The sequence below is a fragment of the Bombina bombina genome, chromosome 2 (genome assembly GCF_027579735.1).
Source record: "Bombina bombina isolate aBomBom1 chromosome 2, aBomBom1.pri, whole genome shotgun sequence".
In the NCBI taxonomy this organism is placed as follows: Eukaryota; Metazoa; Chordata; class Amphibia; order Anura; family Bombinatoridae; genus Bombina; species Bombina bombina.
The window spans coordinates 1386715285-1386742761 of NC_069500.1; the positions used below are offsets into that span (position 1 = coordinate 1386715285).

The 27477-nt window shown below is 38.2% G+C and overlaps 1 protein-coding gene across 1 annotated transcript in view; it reads right to left on the reverse strand.

Annotated features, from left to right (window-relative positions):
• Window positions 1-27477, reverse strand: part of LOC128650395 (solute carrier family 4 member 11) — a 541036-nt gene that overhangs the window by 174580 nt on the left and 338979 nt on the right. Inside the window, exons 9-10 of the mRNA XM_053704315.1 lie at window positions 8915-9118; window positions 7473-7538 (exon numbers count right to left, since the gene is read on the reverse strand). Of these exons, the coding sequence (XP_053560290.1) occupies window positions 7473-7538; window positions 8915-9118 (270 nt within the window). The remainder of the gene's footprint in view (window positions 1-7472; window positions 7539-8914; window positions 9119-27477) is intronic.

Genomic DNA, 27477 nt, shown 5'->3' on the forward strand with positions numbered 1-27477 from the left:
ATTTTTTATTTCATGATTCAGATAGAGAACACATTTTAAGCAACTTTCTAATTTACTCCTATTATCAACTTCTGTTCGTTCTCTTGCTATCTTTATTTGAAAAGGCAGGAATCTAAGATAAGGAGGCGGACCATTTTTGTGGTTCAGTACCCTGGATAGCTCTTGATGATTGCTGGGTACATTGAGCCCCCAATCAACAAGCACAAGCCAGGTGCTGAATCAAAAATGGGCCAGCTCCAAAGCTTTCTTGCTTTTCAAATAAAGATAGCAAGCAAGAGAAAGAAGAAAAATGGATAATAGGAGTAAAAAGGAAAGTTGCATGTTCTATCTGAATCATTATAGAAAAAACTGGGTTAAGTATCCCTTTAATTTAAGCGATAGCATAAAACAAATATTTAGAACTTAAAAAGACCTAAATATTCCACTTGTTTCTTTGCTGAAGAGGTAGAAGGTGAAGATTATACTATATTAAATTCCTGATTAGTTGCCAAAATACAGGAATACAACATAACCATTGCAGCTTTACATCATTATTGACAAAATAATAACAATAAAAGCAACACTGAAATAAAATAAAAAAATCACAATTAAGTTATGAATTACAAGGAAAGCAGAGCAGAAAAAGCATTTGTAATGTATCAAGCACAAGAAATATCTGGTTGCCAAAAAGTGCTGCTGCGCAATAAGGACCACACTGAAGCTCTTACTGATGCAAACGAGACAAAAAAAATAACCTAGTTTAGATAATACAGACCTAACAATAGCATAGAACATACAGACCTAACAATAGCATAGAACATCCAGACCTAACAATAGCATAGAACATACAGACCTAACAATAGCATAGAACATACAGACCTAACAATAGCATAGAACATACAGACCTAACAATAGTATAGAACATACAGACCTAACAATAGTATAGAACATACAGACCTAACTATAGCTTAGAACATACAGACCTAACAATAGCATAGAACATACAGACCTAACAATAGCATAGAACATACAGACCTAACAATAGCATAGAACATACAGACCTAACAATAGTATAGAACATACAGATCTAACAATACTATAGAACATACAGACCTAACAATACTATAGAACATACAGACCTAACAATAGCATAGAACATACAGACCTAACAATAGCATAGAACATACAGACCTAACAATAGCATAGAACATACAGACCTAACAATAGCATAGAACATACAGACCTAACAATAGTATAGAACATACAGACCTAATAATAGTATATATAGAACATACAGACCTAATAATAGTATAGAACATACAGACCTAATAATAGTATAGAACATACAGACCTAATAATAGTATAGAACATACAGACCTAATAATAGTATAGAACACACAGACATAACAATAGTATAGAACACACAGACATAACAATAGTATAGAACATACAGACCTAATAATAGTATAGAACATCCAGACCTAACAATAGTATAGAACATACAGACCTAATAATAGTATAGAACATACAGACCTAACAATAGTATAGAACATACAGACCTAACAATAGCATAGAACATACAGACCTAACTATAGCATAGAACATACAGACCTAACAATAGCATAGAACATACAGACCTAACAATACTATAGAACATACAGACCTAACAATAGTATAGAACATACAGACCTAACAATAGTATAGAACATACAGACCTAACAATAGCATAGAACATACAGACCTAACAATAGCATAGAACATACAGACCTAACAATAGCATAGAACATACAGACCTAATAATAGTATAGAACATACAGACCTAACAATACTATAGAACATACAGACCTAACAATAGCATAGAACATACAGACCTAACAATAGCATAGAACATACAGACCTAACAATAGCATAGAACATACAGACCTAACAATAGCATAGAACATACAGACCTAACAATAGCATAGAACATACAGACCTAACAATAGCATAGAACATACAGACCTAACAATAGCATAGAACATACAAACCTAACAATAGCATAGAACACACAGACCTAACAATAGTATAGAACATACAGACCTAATAATAGTATAAAACATACAGACCGAACAATAGTATATATAGAACATACAGACCTAACAATAGCATAGAACATACAGACCTAACAATAGCATAGAACATACAGACCTAATAATAGTATAGAACATACAGACCTAACAATAGTATATATAGAACATACAGCCCTAATAATAGTATAGAACATACAGACCTAACAATAGTATAGAACATACAGACCTAACAATAGTATAGAACATACAGACCTAACAATAGTATATATAGAACATACAGATCTAATAATAGTATAGAACATCCAGACCTAACAATAGTATAGAACATACAGACCTAACAATAGCATAGAACATACAGACCTAATAATAGCATAGAACATACAGACCTAACAATAGTATATATAGAACATACAGACCTAATAATAGTATAGAACATACAGACCTAACAATAGTATAGAACATACAGACCTAACAATAGTATAGAACATACAAACCTAACAATAGCATAGAACATACAGCCCTAATAAGTAAGACATTTAAGCAGCAATTTAACATATTAATTGAAGGATAACTAGACGCTCCATATATTTACAATATAGTTTTAAACTATATCTTACGAGCCAGAATACATTTCTCTTGCCTTATAAAAACCTACGGGGTCGCTAAAAGTCCCCATTATGTCATAATTGCCTTTTGGGAGGTCTAAGAGACAACATACAGACCTAACAATAGTATAGAACATACAGACCTAACAATAGTATAGAACATACAGATCTAACAATAGCATAGAACATACAGACCTAACAATAGCATAGAACATACAGACCTAACAATAGCATAGAACATACAGACCTAACAATAGCATAGAACATACAGACCTAACAATAGTATAGAACATACAGACCTAATAATAGTATAGAACATACAGACCTAACAATAGTATAGAACATACAGACCTAACAATAGCATAGAACATACAAACCTAACAATAGCATAGAACATACAGACCTAACAATAGCATAGAACATACAGACCTAACAATAGTATATATAGAACATACAGACCTAACAATAGCATAGAACATACAGACCTAACAATAGCATAGAACATACAGATCTAATAATAGTATAGAACATACAGACCTAACAATAGTATATATAGAACATACAGACCTAATAATAGTATAGAACATACAGACCTAACAATAGTATAGAACATACAGACCTAACAATAGTATAGAACATCCAGACCTAACAATAGTATAGAACATACAGACCTAACAATAGCATAGAACATACAGACCTAACAATAGCATAGAACATCCAGACCTAACAATAGTATAGAACATACAGACCTAACAATAGTATAGAACATACAGACCTAATAATAGCATAGAACATACAGACCTAACAATAGTATAGAACATACAGACCTAACAATAGTATAGAACATCCAGACCTAACAATAGTATAGAACATCCAGACCTAACAATAGCATAGAACATACAGACCTAATAATAGTATAGAACATACAGACCTAACAATAGTATATATAGAACATACAGACCTAATAATAGTATAGAACATACAGACCTAACAATAGTATATATAGAACATACAGACCTAATAATAGTATAGAACATACAGCCCTAATAAGTAAGACATTTAAGCAACAATTTAACATATTAATTGAAGGATAACTAGACGCTCCATATATTTACAATATAGTTTTAAACTATATCTTACGAGCCAGAATACATTTCTCTTGCCTTATAAAAACCTACAGGGTCGCTAAAAGTCCCCATTATGTCATAATTGTCTTTTTGGGAGGTCTAAGAGAGGCCTCTATTACTAGAGGAAATAATTTTACCTTAAATTTTAGCATAGATGAAGGGGATACATCTTATTAGAAAAAACAATGCTTATTTTATAATTGGCGATATCTGCTATTCAAAATATTTCATGGTATTGTCTCTCAGTTGACTAATCTTGATCTGAGTTTACCCAATAATGTGTGTATTTCAATGTACATTTTTAAAAATCTTGATATACCTCATCTGTCATAACCTCAATAAAAATATCTAAAAACAAAAAAAAATTAAAAAAAGAAGGGTCTACTGTTCTAGGTTTGCACTTTAGCCAATTGGAAGCTGCCACCTCATCATATAATGGCAGTTTTTGATAGGACATTCTGTTTTTAATTTTCGCTAGTGTGAGGACTGTTGGTTCTCTAAATTGGGCTCCCAATTTATGAGATGTTAGAACAAATGTAAACTAAACTTTCCATATAATCATCTTGTGCTTTGTATCACACCAAATAGATTACAGAAACAATTACAGGGAACATGGAAAACGTTTGAGTCTTCACAAGAACTTTATACAAGAGAACAGGGTTATTGATGGCCCTGTGGTTTGTATTTTAAATACATTTTTTTATTAAAGTATCACCAAATAAACATACATACAGTTATGAGACTGTTAGATAAATCTATCCACTTTACATAGTATTCATGGTCCAGGAGAGATGTCTCATATATAAACAGTTAGGGTGGTACTTCAATTTTTCCTATAGCGCTGTAAGGAGTTCCTGTCTGGTTTTATGGCGTACGGGTGAAATCCTCCGTGTGGAGGAGGCCGTGTTCACAGTCACGTTTCTCAAAACCAGCTTGAATATTTAAATAACATACAAAAAGGTATTAAATAGATATTTAGCATATCTAAATTAGATGCCACAAACAAATATATACAGAACCAGTTGAACATATAAACTTTAGTATTTCTTTAGCTTCCTAGGGGGAGGGGAGAAGAGAGAAAGAAAAAAAAAGACGAACCCAGGGGTGTGTGCCGAGGTGGAGGTTAAGGTTGTGGGTAATTTTGAGATTTGCATGTGGTTATATTTTGTCTCTCACTAAGGTGGTGAGCTTAATAACCTGGTCTAGGTGTTTGAGGATATCGAGTTCCATTGCCCTCAGATCTCACTTTGAAGGTTCAGGATTCCCCTGTTTAGGAATACTGCTTCTTCCATGCTTCTAATATATGTAAGGATCTCTATGACCTTAGCTAATGTGGGAGCCATCTGCTGCTTCCAGTGTCCAGTTTGGTTGCCATCATAATGTATATGTATAGGAATTTCTGAGATTTTGGCAATTTAGGGATTGCTAGGTTGAGTAGGAGCCTTTCTGGTTTGTTTTCTTTAGGTAAACCCAGGCAGGGACAAAGGTCTAACATATCGTGCCAAAGGTGCTGCAGTGCTGGGCAGTGCAACCAAATGTGGAGATCATTTCCTCTCTTGCACTACAGTCGCTCCAGCATGTGGGCAGATTTAAGGGGGACATTTTGTGTAATCTACTGGGTACCCAATCCCATCTCGTCAAGAAGAGTTCATACAGGGTCACACAGTGAACGGCCTGTTTAGAGTCTTTGATGGCTATCGTCCAGTACTTGTCTTGTATCTCGCTTTGAAAATCCCTTTCCCATGCTATGATGTTGTGAGTTTTGCGTATAGTCGGGCAGTCTAAGAGGAGTAATGTGCTGTTCGGGGTTTGTATCTCTGAAGTCCTGTTTTCTACCTATTCTCCCAAGGGGTCAATTGTCTAGGGTTTGTATGTAGAAATCCCCAGCTATATAATCAGGAGTAGAACCTAATTGTGGTTTATATTTTACAACTAGACTAGCATGAATACAGTTAACGTTCCAGTAAGAATCAGTACTAAAAACACAAATGTAAAATATGTCACAGTGGCCATAAACTAAATAACATATAGGTGCCAGCTGATTAACCCCATAATGATCAGTGACATACCCTGTAAGAGTTAAAATATAACAAATCTTTTAGGTGATCAGTAGCAACAAGATCATTTTAACCTGCAAAGTAGTTAAACACATAGTAGAAGTACTGTTTGTGACTCTCAGAGCACTGCTGGTTCCAAGCAGAAATTGATGCCGATGCACAACCCAGCTGTGTACCTAGCACAGCCAATTGGATCAGTGAGCCGGTCATCTTTTGTTATAATGGTCATTTAATATTAAAGGTTGCTATCATTACTTAAAGGGACACAAATGTAAAAATTAAACTTTCTTGATTTAGTCAGAATATGTCATTTTCCAAACCTTTCCAATTTATCAAATGTACTTTGTTCTCTTTCCTTTGTGCACGTGTCTTGAGCACTCTATATATAATATTACAAACACTGCTAAGTAGACTCTTCAACTAAGGATAGGTGCGGGCATGAGACAAGTCTTTGGTTGTACTGTTTAACCAATAATATCAAGATAAATGTTTCAGAATGCTCAAAGCCTCATTCTAATTAGAATGCCTTGCACAATCAATTATGTCTGACTTTTAATCTAGCCAATTATAACCCAGGGTCAAAATACAAACTTTACCTGCTCTAACAAACTAGAGAACGACATTTTTTAAATTAGCACGTGCCTTTAAAGCTATTTGTCAAATACACATTCTGAAATATGACATTGTGTGTGCTGCCCTCTTCCACATCCAATATGCCCAGAAATAGATTTGTGCTAGTTTAGTTTTGACTTTCCTATCCCTTTAACGATTCAGACAGGGCATACAATTTAAAACAACTTTCCTATTTACTTATATTATCTAATTGACATTGGTCTCTTGGTTTCCTTTGTTGAAAAGCATATCTAAATAGGCTGAGGTGCAGCAATGCACTATTAGGAACTAGCTGCTGACTGGTGGCTGCACATATATGCCTCTTATCGTTGGCTCATTAAATGTGTTTAGTTAGCTCCCAAGTAGGGAATTGCTGCTCCTTTAACAAAGGATACCAAGAGAACACAGCAAATACAAGTAAATTAGAAAGTTGCTTAAAACTATACCATCTGCAATTAAATAAAACATTTTAATTTCATGTCCCCTTAACATTGTGTTGCATATTATGTTTAAAAAATATATATGTTTCCAAAATAAAAGGTCAGACAAAATGATATACAATAATTACTATACAAAAAAGCAAACAAAATAAACTCTAGTTTCTAAATGGTCAATATTCCTTAAAAGGAGCATTTTGTAGAGTATAATCATTGCATTTAAAGTGACTTGTATACAAAATAATGCTCTCTATATGCATTCAAAATGATTAGGTTTTTAACAAAAATTGGCAGTCCAAGAACAATCCCCTTGAAATGGCTTGACCAATAAGGTGCAGATATTAATGGGCTCTGGCACTGATCAAGCAATCACTTTGTAAAAGGAAGCAGGGTGTGGTTAGTGCAGGACATAAAATAACTTTTCAGAGATGTCCATTTAAGCCATAAATGACTGTGCTGTTACAAGTGAAATTACACAAAGAATATCTGAACTGCAACAGAAAAGCTGCTAACACAAAGGACAGGTTTAGCTTGCTCTAACCTTCTACACACAGATATCTGCGTACTGCACTCAACACAGACTTACAGAAAACACAAGTGATTTGTGGCAAACCTGTCTGGGATGCCCGGATGTTGGTATCAGAAGCAGATCCTCCAGAGGCAAAGAATAGAAACAAAAAGTATATACTTAAAAACACGCATCAATGCAAAGGATAATGCAACAGCTTCTACTATTTAAAGCTACTGAAACAAAACAAATAATCAATGCGCACCAATAAGTCTGTAGCAATGCAAGAACACTAAACCCAATTTTTTTTCTTTCATGATTAGTATAGAGCAGGCAATTTTAAGCAACTTTCTTATTTACTCCTATTATCAATTGTTCTTCGTTCTCTTCCTATCTTTATTTGAAAAACTAGAATGAAAGCTTTTCGGATTAGCACCCTGGATAGTGCTTGCTGATTGGTGGCTACATTTAGCCACCAATCAGCAAGCGGTACCCAGGTGCTGAACCTAAAATGAGCCGGCTCCTTAGCTTTCATTCCGGCTTTTCAAATAAAGATAGCAAGGGAACAAGCAAGAAAAATTGATAATAGGAGTAAATAAGAAAGTTGCTTAAAATTGCCTGCTCTATACTAATCATGAAAGAAAAAAATTGTGTTTATTATATCTTTAATATAAATTTTCATGGTCCCCAAAAACCTTTTAAACTACATTAGATTTTTGGCTACAATGGGAGATGAGATGGGGGTACCAGAGACTCATGCTCACAGCGCTGGCGGGCATCAGAAAGTCGTGTGCCCAGAGATGGGGGTACCAGAGACCTATGCTCACAGCGCCGGCGGCATCAGAAAGTCATGTACACAGAGATGGGGGGGGTACTAGAGACTCATGCTCACAGCGCTGGCGGGCATCAGAAAGTCGTGTGCCCAGAGATGGGGGTACCAGAGACTCATGCTCACAGCGCTGGCGGGCATCAGAAAGTCTTGTACACAGAGATGGGGGGGTACTAGAGACTCATGCTCACAGCGCTGGCGGGCATCAGAAAGTCGTGTGCCCATAGATGGGGGTACCAGAGACTCATGCACACAGCATCGGCGGCATCAGATAGTCATGTGCCCAGAGATGGGGGGTACCAGAGACTCATGCTCACAGGGCTGGCGGGTATCAGAAAGATATGTACCCAGAGATGGGAGGTACCAGTAACGCATGCTCACAGCGCTGGCGGGTATCAGAAAGTTATGCTACTAGGACAAGGGGGGTTCCAGAGGCCCATGCTTCTATAGGTGGGGGTGGGGGGGGCGCTGAGAGTTATGTTTCCAGAGCTGGGGGAGGCACCAGAGATACATGATCCCAGAGATGGGACTGGCAGCAAAGAGGGCCATAATCCCAGAGAGGGGGGACACCAGAAAGCCATAATACATGATATAGGGGACTAAAAGGGTTACCCGAGAGCTATGCTCCCAGAGGCTAGGGACCTTCACACCAAAGCTCAGTGAATTTCTCCCCAAGGCATCCATTCCTTACCTTCAGAGGTTTGTGGCTGTTGACCTTGTGGCTATCATTCACTGACGAATGCCTGTTTACTACTGTTAAGAGATGTCGCTGGTGCACTAAAGCTTCCTTAAACTCCTCTTCCGTTTTAGTTTCTAAAAGTTTCTGCCGAAAAGCGATGTCTGAAAACATGGTGGCAAAGGTTCTTCCAACTTCAGATGCAGTCTTGGTACTTTTCTAAAACAAATTAGAGAGTAAGGTGAGGCTCAAAACATCAGAACAAACATCTCTTTATCAATTTAAAGAACATAAATCACTTTATTGGGTAAAATATATTTAGATTACACAATATAATGTGGCTGTATACTTAGAATCATAAGCTGTAGGAGTAGACCCATTAAAGGGACAATAAACAACTAATAATAACAATACAGTTATGGTGTGTTGTTGTACAGCAACATATCAAGTCTAAGCATTTAAAAAACTAACCTTGTGTTTGCTGCAACTGTTTTTCAATAGACAAACTCCACCAACTACTTGTCTAATATGGAAGAGCATATCTGGACATGAGTCTGTAGCTGACAATGCTAGCAATGGTCATTATGCTACTATAAAGTGCATTGTTTTGTAATTCTTATTCTGCCAAAGCCAGGTGTTTTACTATGGGCAACATTTATTCAAGCCCTGAAAAAATGTGCTTAAAAAGTCGCGATTATTTCTGCAATAGTTTGCGATGTGTGAAGTCAAAAATGTCGCCAGTATTTATCAAAATGGCTGATCCTAATTTTCTTGTGAAAACATCATTTTCACTTTATTTATCTTAATTTTAGACACCGGTAAATGGTTTATTGTTTTAATCAAGTGATCGTTTGTAAGAATGTTATTTCTTATATATTAAAGTTATTTATATTTTGCCACTTCTTTGGCTCTCTTTCATTGAGGAAGGTTGCTGTTTTTTGGAGCTTATCTTCGTTCTTTTTAATACACTTATTTCAATTGCACTTTCTAACCCTGGCTACAGCAAGAAAAAGACATATTTCCATTTTCCCTCCAGACAAACAATATCACTCCTCACAACCTACAAATTGGCAAAATTAAAAACAGTGAATATTGCATGCACCACTTTTCATAAATATATGAGAACTGTGAATATATACAGGCATTTTAAAATGCCAATAGAAATTAATACAATAATTAGGCATTTCCAGACAACTTATTCGCTTATATTTAAGACTTGCGAATGGTAAGTCAATGGTAAGTCAATTTGTTCGCACATATGAAAAGTTGTGACTTAACCGCATAACCTTTCATAAATATGATGATATCATTTGTGAGGTGTTTTAATTAATTATAATTAATAATTTTAATTAATTTTGGTTTAACCTTGAAAATAGCTTTATCAATGCAGCAACCAGAAATCTATCTCCTACTGATGAATTCCAAATAGAACGAAACAGGCTGTCTAGGAGTGATTTCTGATTTGCTGCTATAATCCTGTTAAAACAGTATTTTTGAAGCAAAAAAAATGAGAATTTGCATATCTTACCCAGAATTCTCTTGTGCATTGGTAACATTGTATATGAGTTATTTCTGGAGAAAAAGCAGACAGGGATTCTTGCCTAGATGTGCTAATTTCCTATGCAAATATTTACATTGATTTAATTTTGAGACATGGAGGATTTTAATTTCAGTTTTTTATCTCCCCCCATAATTTTAATGAATTTTGGTTTAACCTTGAAAATAGAACAAAGCAGGTTGTCTAGGAGTGATTTCTGATTTGCTGCTATAATCCTGTTAAAAAGGATAGCTGTGTTAAAACAGTATTTTTGAAGCAAAAAAACTGAGAATTTGCATATCTAACAATGGTAACATTGTATATGAGTTATTTCTGGGGACAAAGCAAGCGGGGATTCTTGCCTAGATGTGCTAATTTGCATATACAGTATATATATATATATATATATATATATATATATATATATATATATATATATATATATATATATATATATACTGTGTGTGTATGTATATATATATATATATTTATTATTTTTAGGAACATTTAGGCTTGGCTTCATTCTGTTCCAGATCCCTGGGTTATGAATATAGTTTCCCAGGGTTATGGGACAGGTTTCAGAACAAAGCCTCCCAAAGAAAGGTTTATTTTCTGTCCAATGTTCTAAGGAATTCCTTAAAGGCTCAATCTTTTTTCCAGTCAGTTTCAGATCTGGAAACTATGGTAGTGAATGTACCAGTTCCTTTGCAGGAACAGGGGATGGAATTGTATTCAAATCTTTTCATTGTCCCACCAAAATAAGGTACTATTAGTCTAGTTCGGTATCTAAAAGCTCTAAACAGGTTTGTAAAAATTCCTTATTTAAAAATAGAAACTATTCGGACTATTTTTCCTTTTCGTTCAGCAAGGTCAGTTTATGTCCATAATAGATTTAAAGGATGTTTATCTTCATTTTTCAATACACAGGGAACATTACCAGTTTCTGACATTTGCCTTTCTACACAAGCATTTTCAGTTTGTTGCTCTACTATTTAATCTGGCTACAGCTCCAAAAATATTTACGAAGGTTCTGGGTGCCCATTTGTCTGTGATCAGATCTCAGGGTATTGCAGTGTTTCCCTACCTGGATGATCTTAGTTTAAGTTCCATCTTTACTTTTAGCAGAATCTCACACCAACAGAATGTCAAATAGGTTCCGTCTCCATGAGTCTTTCTCTAACAGAGCAGAGAAAGTTAAGATTGGTTTCAGCTTGTCTGAACTTTCATTCTCTCTTTTCCCTCTGTTACTATTTGTATGGAAATTCTGGGTCTCATGATTGCAGCTTCAGATGCATTTACATTTGCACATTTTCACGAGGACTCTTCAGTTTGTATGCTTTGTCAGTGGTGCAGAGATCATACTGAGCTATCTCAAAACATTATTCTGGATCCCAGTACAAGTCTGTCTCTGTCTTGGAGGCTGGTTCATAAGTTCATTATTCCGGGGGCTTCTTTTGTTCATCCTACCTGGACTGTGATCATTACAGATGCAAGTTTTTCAGGTTGGGGAGCTGTTTGTGGGTCTCTGAGAGCACATGGATTTTATTATCCTTGGAATGAGAAGTTGGCAATAAATATTCTAGAATTCTGTGCTATTTTCAGAGCATTTCAGGCTTGACCTTTGGTTAAAAGAAGCCTCATCTCCATTTCCAAACAATGTTACAGCAGTGGCTTATGTCAACCATCAGGGGGGGGGGGGGGGGGACTCACAGTTGCCTAGCCATGAGGGAAGTGTCTCAAATCTCTCATGGGCAGAAATCAAGTCCTGTCTTGTCTCTGCAATTCCATATTCCAGGAGTAAACAACTGGGAAGCAGACTTTCTCAGTTGTCAATCTCAACATCCAGGGGAATGTTCTCATCACCAGGATGTGTTCAATCAGACTGTGGTCTCCCAAATCTTATTACGTCTCTTTTGAACAATAAATTCCAAGGTACTTTGCGAGGTCCAGGAACCTTAAGGCAGGGTTAGTGAATGCTCTAGTAGCTTCTTTTCATTTCAGCTTGCTTATCTGTTACCTCCTCTGGTAGTTCTTCCCAGAGTGTTCTCCAAGATAAGCCTAGAGAATTCTTCAGTAATCCTAACTGCCCCAGCTTGGACTCCCAGGATTTGGTATGCAGATCTAGTTCAGATGTCCAGTTGCCCTCTTCCTCTACAGTCAGATCTTCTGTCTGTTTTCTCATCCGGATCTCAAGTCTCTGAACTTGATGTCATGGAAATTGAACAGTTAGTTCTTAGACAGAGGTTTCTCTGATTCACTGATTAAAACCTTAATTCAGGCTTATAATCCTGTAACTAGGACGATTTATCATAAGGTCTGAAAGGCCTTTATTTCTTGGTGTACAGATCATGGTTTTTAATGGCATTCTTTTAGAATTGCTAGGATTTTGCAGTTCTTATAGGATGGTTTGAATAAGGGTGTATCTGCTAGTTCTCTGAAGGGGCCTGCCCTGCCTCAAAATAAGCCTTGAAAAACAAAAGCTTTAATCAGGATGCCAAAGAAATGGCAGAGGCTTCCTAACCTTTTCTGGAACCAGATAAACAGCAGATAGACTAGAAGTCTTCTGAAATCCTAGTAACCTTGAAATAGAATTATAAAGCTCTTACCACATCCAAAGGATGTAAAGAACTCTCAAAGAATTCTTTAGGAAAGGACATAAAGAAGGAACAACAATTTCTCTACTAATGTTGTTCAAATTCACAACCTTAGGAAAAAAAGAAGTCCACAAAACAACTTATCTAGATGAAAAAAATTAGATAAGGAGACACACAAGAGAGAGCTGATAAATCAGAAACTATTGAAGCAGAAGAGATAGTCAAAAGGAACAAAACTTTCCAAGAAAGTAGATAATCTTCAAACCAAATTAGACTCTGAAAAAGGAGAAATTATTAAATGAACAGGCTTGATACGAACCAAAGCCTGAACAAAAACAGTGAATATAAGGAAGTTTAAATAAGCTTTCTAGAAAATAAAACAGAAAGAACAGAGATTTGTCCCTTCAAAAAATTTGCAGACAAACTTATCCAAACTATCCCAAAAAACTATAAAATCCTAGGAATTCTAAAAGAATACCAAGAGAATGTATGAAAAGAACACTATAAAAACAGAATTTATGCTTACCTGATAAATTACTTTCTCCAACGGTGTGTCCGGTCCACGGCGTCATCCTTACTTGTGGGATATTCTCTTCCCCAACAGGAAATGGCAAAGAGTCCCAGCAAAGCTGGCCATATAGTCCCTCCTAGGCTCCGCCCACCCCAGTCATTCGACCGACGGACAGGAGGAAATATATATAGGAGAAACCATATGGTACCGTGGTGACTGTAGTTAGAGAAAATAATTCATCAGACCTGATTAAAAAAAAAACCAGGGCGGGCCGTGGACCGGACACACCGTTGGAGAAAGTAATTTATCAGGTAAGCATAAATTCTGTTTTCTCCAACATTGGTGTGTCCGGTCCACGGCGTCATCCTTACTTGTGGGAACCAATACCAAAGCTTTAGGACACGGATGAAGGGAGGGAGCAAATCAGGTTACCTAAACAGAAGGCACCACAGCTTGCAAAACCTTTCTCCCAAAAATAGCCTCCGAAGAAGCAAAAGTATCAAATTTGTAAAATTTGGCAAAAGTGTGCAGTGAAGACCAAGTCGCTGCCTTACATATCTGGTCAACAGAAGCCTCGTTCTTGAAGGCCCATGTGGAAGCCACAGCCCTAGTGGAGTGAGCTGTGATTCTTTCAGGAGGCTGCCGTCCGGCAGTCTCATAAGCCAATCGGATGATGCTTTTAAGCCAAAAGGAAAGAGAGGTAGAAGTCGCTTTTTGACCTCTCCTCTTACCAGAATAAACAACAAACAAGGAAGATGTTTGTCTGAAATCCTTTGTAGCCTCTAAATAGAATTTTAGAGCACGGACTACGTCCAAATTGTGTAACCAACGTTCCTTCTTTGAAACTGGATTCGGACATAAAGAAGGTACAACTATCTCCTGGTTAATATATTTGTTAGAAACAACCTTAGGAAGAAAACCAGGCTTAGTACGCAAAACCACCTTATCTGCATGGAACACCAGATAGGGCGGAGAACACTGCAGAGCAGATAACTCTGAAACTCTTCTAGCAGAAGAAATTGCAACCAAAAACAAAACTTTCCAAGATAGTAACTTAATATCTATGGAATGTAAAGGATCAAACGGAACCCCTTGAAGAACTGAAAGAACTAGATTTAGACTCCAGGGGGGAGTCAAAGTTCTGTAAACAGGCATGATCCTAACCAGAGCCTGAACAAATGCTTGAACATCTGGCACAGCTGCCAGTCTTTTGTGTAGTAAGACAGATAAAGCAGAGATCTGTCCCTTTAGAGAGCTTGCAGATAATCCTTTCTCCAAACCTTCTTGTAGAAAGGAGAGAATCTTAGGAATTTTTATCTTATTCCATGGGAATCCTTTGGATTCACACCAACAGATATATCTTTTCCATATTTTATGGTAAATCTTTCTAGTTACCGGTTTTCTGGCCTGAACCAGAGTATCTATCACAGAATCTGAAAACCCACGATTCGATAGAATCAAGCGTTCAATCTCCAAGCCGTCAGCTGGAGGGAGATCAGATTTGGATGTTCGAATGGACCCTGAACAAGAAGGTCCTGTCTCAAAGGTAGCTTCCATGGTGGAGCCGATGACATATTCACCAGGTCTGCATACCAAGTCCTGCGTGGCCACGCAGGAGCTATCAAGATCACCGAGGCCCTCTCCTGATTGATCCTGGCTACCAGCCTGGGAATGAGAGGAAACGGTGGAAATACATAAGCTACGTTGAAGGTCCAAGGTGCTACTAGTGCATCTACTAGAGTCGCCTTGGGATCCCTGGATCTGGACCCGTAGCAAGGAACCTTGAAGTTCTGACGAGACGCCATCAGATCCATGTCTGGAATGCCCCATAATTGAGTTATTTGGGCAAAGATCTCCGGATGGAGTTCCCACTCCCCCGGATGGAATGTCTGACGACTCAGAAAATCCGCCTCCCAGTTTTCCACACCTGGGATGTGGATCGCAGACAGGTGGCAGGAGTGATCCTCCGCCCATTGAATTATTTTGGTCACTTCTTTCATCGCCAGGGAACTCCTTGTTCCCCCCTGATGATTGATATACGCAACGGTCGTCATGTTGTCTGATTGGAACCTTATGAATCTGGCCTTTGCTAGCTGAGGCCAAGCCCTGAGAGCATTGAATATCGCTCTCAGTTCCAGAATGTTTATCGGGAGAAGAGACTCTTCCCGAGACCATAGACCCTGAGCTTTCAGGGATTCCCAGACCGCGCCCCAGCCCACTAGACTGGCGTCGGTCGTGACAATGACCCACTCTGGTCTGCGGAAGCTCATTCCCTGGGACAGATGGTCCAGGGTCAGCCACCAACGGAATGAATCTCTGGTCTTCTGATCTACTTGAATCATTGGAGACAAGTCTATATAGTCCCCATTCCACTGTTTGAGCATGCACAGTTGTAATGGTCTTAGATGAATTCGTGCAAAAGGAACTATGTCCATTGCTGCAACCATCAACCCTACTACTTCCATGCACTGCGCTATGGAAGGACGAGGAACAGAATGAAGCACTTGACAAGAGCTTAGAAGTTTTGATTTTCTGACCTCTGTCAGAAAAATCCTCATTTCTAAGGAATCTATTATTGTTCCCAAGAAGGGAACTCTTGTCGACGGAGACAGAGAACTTTTTTCTATGTTCACCTTCCATCCGTGTGATCTGAGAAAGGCTAGAACGATGTCTGTATGAGCCTTTGCTTTTGACATGGACGACGCTTGTATTAGAATGTCGTCCAAGTAAGGTACTACTGCAATGCCCCTCGGTCTTAGAACCGCTAGAAGGGACCCTAGCACCTTTGTGAAAATCCTTGGAGCAGTGGCTAACCCGAATGGGAGGGCCACAAACTGGTAATGCTTGTCCAGAAAAGCGAACCTTAGGAACTGATGATGTTCTTTGTAGATAGGAATATGTAGGTACGCATCCTTTAGATCCACGGTAGTCATAAATTGACTTTCCTGGATAGTGGGTAGAATCGTTCGAATGGTTTCCATCTTGAACGATGGTACCCTGAGAAATTTGTTTAGGATCTTCAAATCCAAAATTGGTCTGAAAGTTCCCTCTTTTTTGGGAACTACGAACAGATTGGAATAAAATCCCATTCCTTGTTCATTTATTGGAACTGGGTGTATCACTCCCATCTTTAACAAGTCTTCTACACAATGTAAGAATGCCTGTCTCTTTATTTGGTTTGAGGATAAGTGAGACATGTGGAACCTTCCCCTTGGGGGTAGTTCCTTGAATTCCAGGAGATAACCTTGAGAAACTATTTCTAGCGCCCAGGGATCCTGAACATCTCTTGCCCAAGCCTGAGCAAAGAGAGAGAGTCTGCCCCCCACTAGATCCGGTCCCGGATCGGGGGCTACTCCTTCATGCTGTTTTGTTAGCAGCGGCAGGCTTCTTGGCCTGCTTACCCTTGTTCCAGCCTTGCATCGGTTTCCAGGCTGGTTTGGGTTGTGAGGCATTACCCTCTTGCTTAGAGGATGCAGAATTAGAGGCCGGTCCGTTCCTGAAATTGCGAAAGGAACGAAAATTAGACTTATTTTTAGCCTTGAAAGACCTATCTTGTGGAAGGGCGTGGCCCTTTCCCCCAGTGATGTCTGAAATAATCTCTTTCAATTCTGGTCCAAATAGAGTTTTACCTTTGAAAGGGATGTTAAGCAATTTTGTCTTGGATGACACATCCGCTGACCAAGACTTTAGCCAAAGCGCTCTGCGCGCCACGATAGCAAACCCTGAATTTTTCGCCGCTAATCTAGCTAATTGCAAAGCGGCATCTAAAATAAAAGAGTTAGCCAATTTAAGTGCGTGAACTCTGTCCATAACCTCCTCATATGGAGTCTCTCTACTGAGCGACTTTTCTAGTTCCTCGAACCAGAACCACGCTGCTGTAGTGACAGGAACAATGCACGAAATGGGTTGTAGAAGGTAACCTTGCTGTACAAAAATCTTTTTAAGCAAACCTTCCAATTTTTTATCCATAGGATCTTTGAAAGCACAACTATCTTCGATAGGAATAGTAGTGCGTTTGTTTAGAGTAGAAACTGCCCCCTCGACCTTAGGGACTGTCTGCCATAAGTCCTTTCTGGGGTCGACCATAGGAAATAATTTCTTAAATATAGGGGGGGGAACAAAAGGTATGCCGGGCTTTTCCCACTCCTTATTTACTATGTCCGCCACCCGCTTGGGTATAGGAAAAGCGTCGGGGTGCACCGGAACCTCTAGGAACTTGTCCATCTTGCATAATTTCTCTGGAATGACCAAGTTGTCACAATCATCCAGAGTAGATAAAACCTCCTTAAGCAGTGCGCGGAGATGTTCTAATTTAAATTTAAATGTCACAACATCAGGTTCAGCTTGTTGAGAAATTTTTCCTGAATCTGAAATTTCTCCATCTGACAAAACCTCCCTCATGGCCCCTTCAGATTGGTGTGAGGGTATGACATAACAAATATCATCAGCGCCCTCCTGCTCTTCAGTGTTTAAAACAGAGCAATCGCGCTTTCTCTGATAAGTAGGCATTTTGGATAAAATATTTGCTATGGAGTTATCCATTACAGCCGTTAATTGTTGCATGGTAATAAGCATTGGCGCACTAGATGTACTAGGGGCCTCCTGTGTGGGCAAAACTGGTGTAGACACAGTAGGAGATGATGTAGTATCATGTTTACTCCCCTCATCTGAGGAATCATCTTGGGCAATTTCATTATCTGTGGCAGTACTGTCCTTACTTTGTTTGGACGCTATGGCACAATTATCACATAAATTTAAATGGGGAGACACATTGGCTTTCATATATATAGAACATAGCTTATCTGAAGGTACAGACATGTTAAACAGGCTTAAACTTGTCAACAAAGCACAAAAAACGTTTTAAAACAAAACCGTTACTGTCTCTTTAAATTTTAAACAGAAAACACTTTATTACTGAATATGTGAAAAAGTATGAAGGAATTGTTCAAAAATTACCAAAATTTCACCACAGTGTCTTAAAGCATTAATAGTATTGCACACCAAATTTCAGAGCTTTAACCCTTAAAATAACGGAGCCATTTATAAATTTAACCCCTATACAGTCCCAGCTATAGTCTTTGCTGAGACCCAACCAAGCCCAGAGGGGAATACGATACCAATTGACGCCTTCTAGAAACTTTTCCAGCAATTTTTAGATCCTCACACATGCATCTGCATGCCCTGCTCTCAAAAAACAACTGCGCAGTAATGGCGCGAAAATGAGGCTCAGTCTACAACTAGGAAGGCCCCCTGACTGGAAAAGGTGTCTAACACAGTGCCTGCCGTTTAATAAACATTCCCCAAGTTTATAAATGCAAATTGTCAGCATAAATATGAATATAATGCCCAAATAAAGCAATCGATTTAGCCCATAAAAATGTCTACCAGTTTTTTAGCCCATAATAAGCCCTTTATTCTGTTTGTTTGACTAAGAAAAATGGCTTACCGGTCCCCATGAGGGGAAATGACAGCCTTCCAGCATTACATCGTCTTGTTAGAAATATGGCTAGTCATACCTTAAGCAGAAAAGTCTGCTAACTGCTTCCCCCAACTGAAGTTACTTCATCTCAACAGTCCTATGTGGAAACAGCAATCGATTTTAGTTACTGTCTGCTAAAATCATCTTCCTCTCACAAACAGAAATCTTCATCCTTTTCTGTTTCAGAGTAAATAGTACATACCAGCACTATTTTAAAATAACAAACACTTGATAGAAGAATAAAAACTACATTTAAACACCAAAAAACTCTTAACCATCTCCGTGGAGATGTTGCCTGTGCAACGGCAAAGAGAATGACTGGGGTGGGCGGAGCCTAGGAGGGACTATATGGCCAGCTTTGCTGGGACTCTTTGCCATTTCCTGTTGGGGAAGAGAATATCCCACAAGTAAGGATGACGCCGTGGACCGGACACACTAATGTTGGAGAAATATAGGTTTTTCCAAACATGATAATACATGTTCCTTGAAACAGACTTATAAGCCTGCAACATAGTGATAAAAACTAAGTCAGAGAAATCTCTATGACTAAACACTAATCAATTTCCATACCCCCAAACTAGTAATTTGAGATCCCGATGGAAAAATAGCCCCCAGAACAAGAGGGCTGACCAAAGAGAAAGCGGACAAGGATGGCAACTTGGACATCTGAACAAGATCCCCATATCAAACCTGTGAGGCCATGCTGATGCTATTAGGAACACATGACACTGTTCCAATATGATCTTGGAAACCACCTTTGGAAGAAAAAAACAGAGGCGGAAGGATGTAGTCAGGTTGCAAAACCAAGACACTGCTAATGCTTCCACCTGTTCCACTTGAGGATCCCTGGACCTGAAAAGGTACCTGGGAAATTGAGAAAACACATCTGTATAGAGACACCACTCTCCCGGATGTAAAGACTGAGGGCTGAGATAAACCACCTTCCAAATATCAAAAATCGTAGAAAATAGACAGGAGATTAATTCCATCTAAGAACGTATTCAAGATACTTCATAATTGCTAAGGAACTACAAGTCCCTATTGTTGATTGACATATGCCACAGTTGTGATAGTGTCTGTCTGAAAGCAAAAAATGAAAAAGTTCTCTCCTAAAAGAGGCTAAGCCTGAAAGAGCTCTGAAAAAATAGCACAGAGTTCTAAAATATCATTGGAAACCTCGCCTCCTGAAGTTTCCAAACCACTTGTGCTGTGAAAAGACCCTCAGACAGCTCCCCAACCTGTAAAGCTTGCATCCATTAAGAATACAGTCCAGGAAGGACAAACAAAAAGAACCCCCCTGAATAAAATGATGATAGACTAATCACCAAAACAGAGAGAGAAGAGTGTTAGGATTTAAAAATATCAACTGTGATATCTAAAAACAATCCCTGTATCATTGATTCAGTATGCAAAGCAAAAAGAGATCTCAGATGAAAAACGAGGTAACCATGCCTGATGTTGCAGTTATGAGACCTAAAACTTCTACACCAGTGCTTTCCAAACTGTGTGTCGTGACACATTAGTGTGTCGGCAGCAGTGTGTAGGTGTGTCCCCTCTTCAACACAAATTTTTTTGAATTTTAAATTATTTTTACATTTTTTTTGTTTGCGCCTGCTTGCTACGCATATCACATGGTTGACTCATGATTGATTATACCTAGTGGGTCACAGATCATCTTAACCTATTGGCACAGCTCAGTGGGAACTGAGACTATTCCCATTGGTGGCTTTGGCGGCACATTGGCTTGTGACTGCACGTGTGGTCTCCTCAATCGGCTCGTGACTGCACATGTAGTCAGTGAGTGGGATAGCAGTGTGTTTGCAGTGCGGGCAGTAGTCAGTGCAACTTGCAGAGCTGAAATCAGAAGTCAGTGGGGTTTTTTCCCCTACAGCTAGCTCCCAGTAGTGCATTGCTGCTCCTGATATACGGAAATATATACCAAATATTCAGAAACTGTGTTCATCCCATCCTCACACATTTATTAAAATAGTAAGTAGCTATTTGTGGTATTAAACTTTTTTTAGTTCTTGCACATACATACTGTTACTTACATTACATTTTTTTGTTATATAATTTATGTATGTATCCGTATTAGACATGTGCAGCTTCGAAAAATTTGGTTCGGATCGATTCGGATCGATTCGAATTTTGGTTCGGATTGATTCGAATTCGGAAGAAATCGAAGGAATTCGTTTCGGATTCATTCGGATTCTTTCGGATTTGTGAAAAATTTGGTTCGATTCAGTTTGAATCGATTCGGAATTTCGGTAAGTGTTAAGTGCTGTGTATTACACTAGTATACTGTACAATACTAGTGTAATTCACGCTCATCCGAATCCATCCAAATCTACCGAATAAATTCGAATCAATTCAGATTTATTCGGTAGATTCGGCACTACTGCAATTCGGAAATTCTAATCGATCCGAATCTCCGAATTCGACAAATTTGTCCGAATTACGATTCGGATCGAATCGAATCACACATGTCTAGTCCGTATCTCTTAAAACAAGTTAGTTTAACCTCCTGTTTGCTAGTACAACTGAATTACTGTGTCGTGAAATGATGTAGGTCTAAAAAAGTGTGTCACCAACATGAAAAGTTTGGAAAGTTCTGTTCTACACTGTAAGAATAGACAGGCTAACGCCACTTACAATTGACTTTTGTCCGAAAAAGACAAATACATGAACAAAGAATTCATCTAGGAACCCAAAAAGAAGTAACCCTTGACTGAGGAATCACAAAACTCTTAGGTAAATTAAATCCTCTTACCATGTCTTGAAGAAACACAACTTAGTTGATTCATGAGGGATTCCACAAAAAGAAAAGTTCATATATTTGAATACTGCTCTTTCATATGTATTAGGACAGAAGAAGGGCACCAAGAACCTTTGAAAAGATTCATAAAGCTGTCACTAAACCAAATGGAAAAGCAACAAATTGGTAAAGCTTAAAAAGAAAATTTCAGAATCCACAAGTGGTCTGAATGAAATAAAATAGGAGGATAATCATCATGAAAAATGGAGTGGACATGAAATGACCTTAACAAAAAGGCATAATAATCCTTATAATCGTCAACTTAAAAGAATATAAAAAAGTCTTCAGATCCAAGAATGGACTGAATAAACCTTTCTTGAATAGAAATATCATAAAATAAATTAATTTATCAGGTAAGCATACATTTCCTTATCTTTTACAAGATATTCCGAGTCCACGGGTTTCACCCTTTAATTGTGGGATACCAATACCAAAGCTTTAGGACACGGATGAAAGGGAGGGACAAGACAGGAACCTAAACGGAAGGCACCACTGCTTGAAGCACCTTTCTCCCAAAAATAGCCTCAGAAGAAGCAAAAGTATCAAATTTGGAAAATTTGGAAAAAGTATAAAGGGAGGACCAATTCGCGGACTTACAAATCTGTTCAACAGAAGCATCGTTCTTAAAAGCCCAAGTGGAAGCCACAGCTCTAGTGGAATGAGCCGTAATCCTTTCAGGGGGCTGCTGTCCAGCAGTCTCATATGCCAGGTGGATGATGCTTCTCAGCCAAAAAGAGAGAGGTAGCCGTAGCTTTTTGACCCCTACGCTTCCCAGAATAAACAACAAACAGGGAAGATGTTTGACGGAACTTCTTGGTCGCTTGTAAATAAAATTTTAAAGAGCGACCCACATCCAAATTATGTAACAAACGTTCCTTCTTAGAGGAAGGATTAGGACACAAGGAAGGAACCACAATTTCCTGATTAATATTCTTTTTATCACCACATAAACTTTACCCTTCCCATTGCTAGCATAGGCAAAGAGAATGACTGGGGGGAGGAGTTAAGGGAGTAGCTATATAGCAGCTCTGCTGTGGTGCTCTTTGCCACTTCCTGTTAGCAGGAGGAATATATCCCACAAGTAAAGTATGAAACCCATGGACTCGGTATATCTTGTAAAAGAAACAGTAGTTATTATTACCCAAATAAATGGTACGCAATAAATTGACCTCAAAGGCCAAAGGGCTGTATTAAACCTGCCGGGAAATGAATCTATGACTCTTAGATCTAGAACAAGCATTTGTAGTCAGGACATTCACCAACTGATCTACATCACAGGACTAAAAGTAGGGCAGAAAAAACTCTAAACCTCCAGAAATAGAGGAGATAATAGAAATCAAACAAATTATTATCCTAACAAGAGATAAAATATATTTGAAATCATAATAATAGATATAGTAAACATAATGAAATGAATACATCTAAAATAAATAAACAGTTATATACTTAAGAAACTGCGTATGCTAACTGTTCAACAAAGCTTGAGAACAGTAATGTCAGCCACAGATAAAGCTGAGCTAAAAATATAAACAGTACATGAATATGCTCTACTAAGTTTATATTCAAATTCTAAAGAATCCTGAAAACAAGTAACAATTTCCATAGAAATAGTAGTACAGTCCCAAGAGGGAATCAGAATAACCTATCTCTAGAATATAATACAGATAGTATATTGAATAGGAAAAAAATGTTAAAATCCAGATTTGAAAAGGATTGTTAACATAGTTAATAGGAGGACTAGACTCCAAAAAGCTAAAATTTCCTTAACAAAGAACAAAAAAATGTTCAAATGAAAAATAAGGAGAATTTCAACAAACTGTCTGATACTGGATCCTTTGGGCCAAAGAAAGCTTCATCAGTAGAATAAATTTAAATATGCTGTCGGTCAGAACAAAATTAATTAAATCTTAACAATTTTTTTTTTTAAAAAAAGACCTGGTAAGTTTGCTTAAAGGCACAATAGCGGTCATAACCTTTGATGATATAAGCAACAACACGTGATGTTTGCAGACGAAATCAAGTACATGTATATGTAAAAACAGTAAATGTTATTGTACATGTAGAAACATTGCTAGCATAAAACAAGATAAATAAATGCCACATAATTGAGCAGAAGAAATAGCTTAAAAATTTAAAAAGAACACACTTCGCTTTGTAGAATTGTGTTCCAGAGTATCATAGTTTCTACAGTAACATCAGAGTCAGGAACAGAATGAGCCATCTCGAAAAATGTAACAGAAAAAGAAAAATAACTTTAGGCAAAACATTCAATTTCCACAATGTAACAGTTTCAGTAGAGAAAAACAAAAGCAGGCATAACAGCTTTCAAAATTCATGAAAACAGCGAGCAATAGAGGGAGAGGGGTAAATTAAACTACATTTTGGCACCAAAAATGACGCATTACACAAAAAGAAGTTAAAATTTGTTGGCGTGAAACTAACACCAGGAAATGACACAACTCGCGTCATAACAAACGCGATTTCGCGCCAAAACAACTAGTGTCAACAAAGACGCAGGAAATGACAAAATTTGCACCATCTAAAGGCACAACTTCGTGGCAAAAAAAATTGCGCCAAAAATTACGCAATAAAAAAACAGCCTTTTGCTCCCTCGCGAACCTAGATTTGCCCGCAAAAACATAATTTATGTAAGAACTTGATAAATTCATTTCTTTCATATTAGCAAGAGTCCATGAGCTAGTGACGTATGGGATATACATTCCTACCAGGAGGGGCAAAGTTTCCCAAACCTCAAAATGCCTATAAATACACCCCTCACCACACCCACAAATCAGTTTAACGAATAGCCAAGAAGTGGGGTGATAAGAAAAAAGTGCGAAAGCATAAACAATAAGGAATTGGAATAATTGTGCTTTATACAAAAAAATCATAACCACCACAAAAAGGGTGGGCCTCATGGACTCTTGCTAATATTAAAGAAATGAATTTATCAGGTAAGTTCTTACATAAATTATTTTTCTTTCATGTAATTAGCAAGAGTCCATGAGCTAGTGACGTATGGGATAATGACTACCCAAGATGTGGATCTTCCACGCAAGAGTCACTAGAGAGGGAGGGATAAAATAAAGACAGCCAATTCCGCTGAAAATAATCCACACCCAAAATAAAGTTTAAATCTTATAATGAAAAAACTGAAATTATAAGCATTAGAATCAAACTGAAACAGCTGCCTCAAGTACTTTTCTACCAAAAACTGCTTCAGAAGAAGAAAACACATAAAAATGGTAGAATTTAGTAAAAGTATGCAAATTACTAAACGCCCAGGAAGTAGAAACTGACCTAGTAGAATGAGCTGTAATCCTTTGAGGCGGAGTTTTACCCGACTCGACATAAGCATGATGAATTAAAGATTTCAACCAAGATGCCAAAGAAATGGCAGAGGCCTTCTGACCTTTCCTAGAACCGGAAAAGATAACAAATAGACTAGAAGTCTTTCGGAAATTCTTAGTAGCTTCAACATAATATTTCAAAGCTCTAACAACATCCAAAGAATGCAATGATCTCTCCTTAGAATTCATAGGATTAGGACATAATAAAGGAACCACAATTTCTCTACTAATGTTGTTAGAATTCACAACCTTAGGTAAAAATTTAAAAGAAGTTCGCAACACCGCCTTATCCTGATGAAAAATCAGAAAAGGAGACTCACAAGAAAGAGCAGATAATTCAGAAACTCTTCTAGCAGAAGAGATGGCCAAAAGAAACAAAACTTTACAAGAAAGTAATTTAATGTCCAGTGAATGCATAGGTTCAAACGGAGGAGCTTGAAGAGCCCCCAGAACCAAATTCAAACTCCAAGGAGGAGAAATTGACTTAATAACAGGTTTTATACGAACCAAAGCTTGTACAAAACAATGAATATCAGGAAGAATAGCAATCTTTCTGTGAAAAAGAACAGAAAGAGCAGAGATTTGTCCTTTCAAGGAACTTGCAGACAAACCTTTATCCAAACCATCCTGAAGAAACTGTAAAATTCTCGGAATTCTAAAAGAATGCCAGGAAAAATGATGAGAAAGACACCAAGAAATGTAAGTCTTCCAGACTCGATAATATATCTTCCTAGATACAGATTTACGAGCCTGTAACATAGTATTAATCACAGAGTCAGAGAAACCTCTTTGACTAAGAATCAAGCGTTCAATCTCCATACCTTTAAATTTAAGGATTTGAGATCCTGATGGTAAAAAGGAGGACCTTGCGACAAAAGGTCTGGTCTTAACGGAAGAGTCCACGGTTGGCAAGAGGCCATCCGGACAAGATCCGCATACCAAAACCTGTGAGGCCATGCTGGAGCCACCAGCAGAACAAACGAGCATTCCTTCAGAATCTTGGAGATTACTCTTGGAAGAAGAACTAGAGGCGGAAAGATATAGGCAGGATGATACTTCCAAGGAAGTGACAATGCATCCACTGCTTCCGCCTGAGGATCCCTGGATCTGGACAGATACCTGGGAAGTTTCTTGTTTAGATGAGAAGCCATCAGATCTATTTCTGGAAGTCCCCACATTTGAACAATCTGAAGAAATACCTCTGGGTGAAGAGACCATTCGCCCGGATGTAATGTTTGGCGACTGAGATAATCCGCTTCCCAATTGTCTATACCTGGGATATGAACCGCAGAGATTAGACAGGAGCTGGATTCCGCCCATACCAGTATTCGAGATACTTCTTTCATAGCCAGAGGACTGTGAGTCCCTCCTTGATGATTGATATATGCCACAGTTGTGACATTGTCTGTCTGAAAACAAATGAACGATTCTCTCTTTAGAAGAGGCCATGACTGAAGAGCTCTGAAAATTGCACGGAGTTCCAAAATATTGATTGGTAATCTCACCTCCTGAGATTCCCAAACCCCTTGTGCTGTCAGAGACCCCCAAACAGCTCCCCAACCTGTCAGACTTGCATCTGTTGAAATCACAGTCCAGGTCGGAAGAACAAAAGAAGCCCCCTGAACTAAACGATGGTGATCTGTCCACCACGTCAGAGAGTGTCGTACAATCGGTTTTAAAGATATTAATTGAGATATCTTTGTGTAATCCCTGCACCACTGGTTCAGCATACAGAGCTGAAGAGGTCGCATGTGAAAACGAGCAAAGGGGATCGCGTCCGATGCAGCAGTCATAAGACCTAGAATTTCCATGCATAAGGCTACCGAAGGGAATGATTGAGACTGAAGGTTTCGACAAGCTGAAATCAATTTTAGACGTCTCTTGTCTGTCAGAGACAGAGTCATGGACACTGAATCTATCTGGAAACCTAAAAAGGTTACCCTTGTCTGAGGAATCAATGAACTTTTCGGTAAATTGATCCTCCAACCATGATCTTGAAGAAACAACACAAGTCGATTTGTATGAGATTCTGCTAAATGTGAAGACTGAGCAAGTACCAAAATATCGTCCAAATAAGGAAATACCGCAATACCCTGTTCTCTGATTACAGACAGAAGGGCACCGAGAACCTTTGTAAAAATTCTTGGAGCTGTTGCTAGGCCGAACGGCAGAGCCACAAACTGGTAATGCTTGTCTAGGAAAGAGAATCTCAGAAACTGATAGTGATCTGGATGAATCGGAATATGCAGATATGCATCCTGTAAATCTATTGTGGACATATAATGCCCTTGC